Source organism: Petaurus breviceps, unplaced genomic scaffold, assembly GCF_028583685.1.
Source record: "Petaurus breviceps papuanus isolate PSGF00001 unplaced genomic scaffold, PetGlider_PUasm1.0 688, whole genome shotgun sequence".
NCBI classification, from domain to species: Eukaryota; Metazoa; Chordata; class Mammalia; order Diprotodontia; family Petauridae; genus Petaurus; species Petaurus breviceps.
In genome coordinates, this window is record NW_027186457.1 from 14,043,423 (window position 1) to 14,049,405 (window position 5,983).

The 5,983-nt window shown below is 39.6% G+C and overlaps 1 protein-coding gene across 1 annotated transcript in view; it reads left to right on the forward strand.

Annotated features, from left to right (window-relative positions):
* Window positions 1-1,328, forward strand: part of U2SURP (U2 snRNP associated SURP domain containing) — a 105,264-nt gene extending 103,936 nt beyond the window's left edge. The window contains exon 28 of the mRNA XM_069104695.1: window positions 771-1,328. Coding sequence (XP_068960796.1) covers window positions 771-774 — 4 coding nt within the window. The 3' untranslated portion in view covers window positions 775-1,328. The remainder of the gene's footprint in view (window positions 1-770) is intronic.
* Window positions 1,329-5,983: the final 4,655 nt, after the last annotated feature.

A 5,983-nucleotide genomic window follows, 5' to 3' on the forward strand; every position in this document is an offset into this window, starting at 1 on the left:
ACACACACACACACACACACACACACACACACACACACACACACACAGAGAACAGAAACTAGAGAAAAGATTATGTGGTTGAATGTGTGCTGAAAGGCATGAGATCCCTTTTCAAACTTTTATATGGCATTATTATAGATCTGAAAAAAAATTCTTTATCCCAGGTGGCCTCATACTATTTTTTTTTGCTTTTTAAAAAATAAGTTTTTGTTGATGTCTTTTGCTTTTTACTTCACCACAGTTTCCCCCGTGGCCCTTATATTATTATTTATAATAATAAATAAAAATAAAAAGTCTGAAAAATATGTGAATTGTATAATGCTTGTGGCTATCCCTCTTCTGCAAAGGGGTACAGTGGGTGGGAGTATCTACTCATGTCTCTTATTTTGAGCCATGAGTGTTCTTTGTAATTTTACAGCACTTGATTCTGATGTGTGTGTGTATGTGTGTGTGTGGTTGGTCTTTCCATTCACATTGTTGTAGTCACTGTATATACCTTGTTTCCTTGGCTCTGCTTACTTTTCTCTGCATCAGTTAATATAGATCTTTCCATGTTCCTCTGTATTCATCATTTCTTATATCTCAGTAAAATCCAATTACATTCATGTGCCAGTAAACAATTTGTTTAGCTAGCTCTCATAAATTCTTAAATTCATTCTAAGTGTGGTGCAAACTCACTTTTTGTGGGCTAGATATCTACTTAAGGGCTGGAAGTATCAAAAATTTGACATATTATGGTTTTTCTTCACTGGGTTTTCCCCTTTATCCAGATAAAGAGAGCACAGCAATGCACAGCTGGGCCAGTGGATGAATGTGGTGAAAGATGTCAGCTGCCAATCAAGAGTGAGGCCAGTGAATCCAGTGGATCCATTCAGCAGAGATAAACCCAGTAGCTGAGCAAGCTGCCTGCCCCTGTCTAACAGCTGGTGCTCAGCACTGAGTGACTGGCTTGGTCCAGTCACACAACAGCCTAACAGTAGCCCAGCAGCATCTCTGCCCAATGGCCAAACTACTCACCCCATCCAGCCCAGTAGCAGTTGAGCTTGGGGAAGAGGCAGCTCAGAAACAGAGACCAGCAGTGGACTGAGCCTTCCAGACCTTCAAGGAGTTGGCCCAGCTGAGCATAGGAGCACCTTGTCCATCCCTACTGCCATATCTCACAGAGAAAGAATGGATATGGAGGCCCTACACTTCCAGAGTTGTAAGCTGCCTTGGCAAGTGTGTACCCTATGTATGTCTCATTACTAATGTATTTTACTGGTGTGACCACTTTCCCCACTTACCCCCTCCTTGATTACCTCTCTGTGTGTACTGATGGAAGAATACAGCCTTTGTTCAGAGGAATATGCTTTGTGACTTCTGTTCTTCCTACTCCAGTTGAGTAAATTTCTTTGCTAAAGAATTAAATAAGTCCTCTGTCTGATTGTTAAGGGGAAGCTCACTGGTGGGGGCTTGTGAATAAGTGTTAAAAGAACCACCCATAAGGTCACTCCCAGAACCCTGAATGTTGTAGCAACCACCCTCCTGGAGACACAACTTCTGGGACCAGTTCAAGTCCGAAGAGTGAGTCCAGTGGGAGTGTTATATAAGAATGATGGATATGAAGTGTTTTATAAACTATAAAATGTTAACAACTGTATGCTGCTATTATTATGGCCAGTGTCTCTGATTTCATCCCTTGCCACTTAAGAGGAGAACATATAAATACTAGCACATTGTTTTGATTTACTTTATTTATTGGTCACTAGGGAGGGCTTTTTTTTTTGGGTGGTGGTATTGATAGTGATTTAGGTAAGAAGAAAATGAAAAGAACATCAATGAAACATTTAAAAATACACAGGAGATAGAAGGAAATTTAGAATGGGATAATAAGTAGAGAAGTCTATAACCATATATATAATATGTATGTGTATATATACACATAAACATATGTATATAATATATATACAAAGCCTATGGAGAATAATATATATGCATATAATATGTGTGTATATTATATATATATGTCACATAGGCTTTTCCAAACCAATTTGGATGGACAGATCAGGCCTCCATTGCTGGCTATTTCTTTCCTCTGGGCTCCAGAGGCTACTAATACTCTTGTTTATAAGCCCCCATCTAGTGTGTTCCTCCACTTCCTAGACCCAATTACTAGTTAAATCTCCTCTACATCAATTAAGAAATTAAAATAAATTAGCTTTTACAAAGGAATCTTTACTGCTGATATATAGCAAGGACTAAAATATAACAACACATTCTGTCTTCTATGCACTTTGCCCCCTTGGGAGGGTGGACTGAAACCTACAGGGGATTGCTATAAAACATTACTAAGTTCACTTCTGGTTATGGCATAGAGGATGGACGAGCTGCTCCCTTGCTTGCTTGTAAGATATGGGTCTTGGTTGCTGTATTCATTAACTGCTGGGCTGGTTCCTCCGTAGACTTAGCTGTTGCTGTCACCAGCTCCCATTGCCATGGGGACTTTTGACCTTTTGAAGCTCACAAGGTTGTCACCGTTCCATTCCATGTCTAATTTTTATTCACCTAAAATCAGGAAAGCAAAGACACAAAAAGAAACAAGAAACAAAAGTGCCATGCATTCATGGACATGTGGTAGCTGGATAGGAGAGAAGGCTTGAGTTCTCTTCCACTCCCAACCTGGGGGTCCACAGTAGGTCTTGCCTCACTTGCCATCAGGGAAGAAGAAAAGAATTCATCTCTTTGATTTATTTTTCCAGTTCTAGTCCAGCAACTAATTAAAAGACTTTGTCACAGTGAAGTCCATAGATAGGAAATAGTTGGAGGATACTTGTACCTGCTCTGAGGTGGTGCCAGAATTGGTTCATCAACCCTCCCCGTGTATATTGAAAATACTCTGAAGACTGGGCCCTCCATTGGCTAGTAGCTCCCCTGACCCCATTTCCCGTTACATATATTAAAAAAAAAACAACCCAAGCTCTAGAGATTCACTGTTTCACACACAATCCTCTTTTTCTTTTCTTTGTACCTGGAAATATTCATGTTTTTTAATGTCTTTCAAGTCTCATTTATTGAAAACATTTTTTTTAAAGGAAGAATCAAATAGGCCCCAGGGGTAGTGACAGACAGGGATGCTGCAGAGTAGGGAGGAGATTTTGGGCTGAGCACTGTAGGCATGAAAGCCAGCAGCCGTGGAGCAGCAGGAGGTCACCAAGGGAGTCCCTGGTCAAATGGAAACTGGAACCAAGGAGCAAACTGTACAAAGAGTGAAAACAAAGTAATTTCACTAGAGGGAAGGGCATTGACAACCAGGGGGATCAGGAAAGGTGTGTAGGAAGTAATGTTTGAGCGAAGCTTTCAAGGACATGAGGAATTCTGAGAGTCAAAGAGAAGGAGAAAGGGTCTTCCAGGATCAGGAGACCACTTGGAGATGGAATCATAAGACTGAAGAGCTGCCAGCAGGATGTTTGCCTGGGAAATAGAATGGGTGAAAGGAAGGAAAGTCCAACAAACCTAGGAAGGTACGTGACCGGCCAGGTTGTACTCGGGAAGACTGGGTAATGGCTTTGTGGGTATGTGCAGAGGGGATTCTTATTCAACCAGGTGACTAAGGGTTCAACCAGATGACTCCTAAGGCCTCATCAACTATGAGTTTTCTTGATTCTATGATATATGAACTTAGGTCAAGTATCAAATAGAATTGCATAGAAGCAGCTCCCTGAGATTTTAAGTTATAAGCAAGTTGCTGATCTGCACTGGAGGAGATTTTCTATCTTAGGAGTTTCCTACATGGATGAAATCACATATCTGAATCTAAACAAACAACTGAATTTCAGTTCATGAGAATATGTAAGAACGGCTGATGGAAATTTGGGGATTGATTTTTTTCTTCTTGTTTATAAGTCTATATTAAATTTTCCTTTTTTAATTAGTGCATCAGGGAAACTTTCTGCAATTCAAATGAAAGCTTAATAAACAAAAAATCCAGATATTCCCATGACCATAAATTTAATGTCTTTCCTCTTTTTTTATTTAAAAATAATTTTTTTCAACAAACAAAAATCCACCTACTCTCCCTCCCACTCCTCCTCTACCACTGAGAAAGAAAAGAAAAACAAAACTTCTGTTACAAATATCTATAGTCAAGAAATGCAAATTTCTATATAGGTCATGTTAAAAAATATATGTCTCATTCTATACTCTCAGTCCTTCATCCCTCAATCAGGAAGTGGGCAGCATGTTTCATTATTAGTCATCTGGGATTGTGGTTGGTCACATATGCCAATCAGAGTTCCTAAGTCTTTCAAAGTTGTTGTCTTTACAATAAAGTCAATAATTTTGACAATACAATATTAAAAAAAAGTTGTTTTCTTGGTTCTGCTCACTTCACTCTGTAACAGTTCACCTAAGTCTTCCTAGGTTTCTTTGAAGCCATCCCCTTCATCGTTTCTTGTAGTACAATAGTATTCTATCCCTCTTTATGGGCATATACTCAGATTTCTTATCTTTGGCACCTCAAAAAAAAAAAACCCTACTGATTCCCTTTCTAATTCTTTCTTCCATAGTTCTAATTTCTTTTCCAATTTTTTCCTCTAGTACTTTCATTTCATTGATTAAAAACATGTTAAAAGTCTTTTAAAAACTCCTCAAGCTCTTGTTTCATTTTTTCCAGGAAATCTAGTAGAATTTGTGTTTTTCTTTGAGGCTTTGCTCGTAGATATTTTGAAGTCATTTTCTTATGGGTTTGTGACTAAAACCTCCCTATCTCTATAATAAATGTGTGTGTGTGTGTGTGTGTGTGTGTATTTTATTTGCTCATTCTTCCAGCCTATTTCCTGCCTTCAGACTTTGTGTTATGGCCAGGTTCTGTGCACTTCTGTTAGGTTCTTTGAACTTCTGGAAGGACTATCAGGGCTTGTCCTGCTGCTGCTTTCTTGGAATATTGGCTGTTACATTATCTCAAGGACAGTTCAGGCTAGAGACTTGCAAATTTTCAGCACTCCTAAAGTGGTCTGATCCAGGCCAAAGCTTGATATTGTCTCTCTAATTTAGCCTCTGTGAGTTCCTGCTCTGGGTTTGAGTCTTGAAGTTTTGGTAGAATGCTCCTAGAATTCATTACTTTCAGCCAGCTGGAAAACTCTTGGTTCAGAGCAAGAGTTTCTTCTCTTTGGTCTGGAATTCCTGCCTTGGTTGTTCCACTGCATCCTTCAGACTAGGCTAGAAGTAGGAAACAAGATCCCACTCCACTCCTGGGCTAAAAGCAAATTCTGAGCCAGCTACCATTCCTCACCTTGCAATGTCACCTCTAGGTGCAGGGTCCCTCCTCAGCAATCTGTGACTGACAGAGTGTCCAGTCAACATCTAGTTCTCTCTACATAAATTCAGGCCCCTCCCTACTGAATCAGAGATCTCTTCATTCCCTAGTACATAGGCTCTCCCTGCTGGAATGCCCCCAGGGGCAATTCCTGATAAAATCCCAGCCCCAGCATCTGCAGACTTCTTTGTCTGTTTCCCTATGCTGACCTGGGATGGGAAAATGACTTGCAGTTATTTTTTTCTTGGATTTCCACATCAGGATTTGGTTTGTTGTATTTTCTAGATCTGTTTGGAGGAGAGTTTTTGTTTGTTTGCTTAGTATATGTGGGGAGAGCTTACTGTGTGTCTTCCTGCCTCTCCACTGTCTTCTCATAAGTTTAATATTAAGTATATTTATTTCTTATTCTAGGAAAATGTCACTGAAAACCTTGTTCTTTTGGAGATAATTATTAAAATATTTGATATTTTATGAAGAATTAATAAGATGAAAAGTTAATAAGATGCTCTAGGAATGACATAATCCCAAATCATTAAACAAAGATGGGGAAGAAGCTATTAATTTCCTTCCTTCCTTCTTTCCTCCCTCCCTCCCTCCTACCTTCCTTCCTTCCTTCCTTCCTTCCCTCCTTCCTTTCCTCCTTCCTTCCTTCCTTCCTTCCTTCCTTCCTTCCTTCCTTCCTTCCTTCCT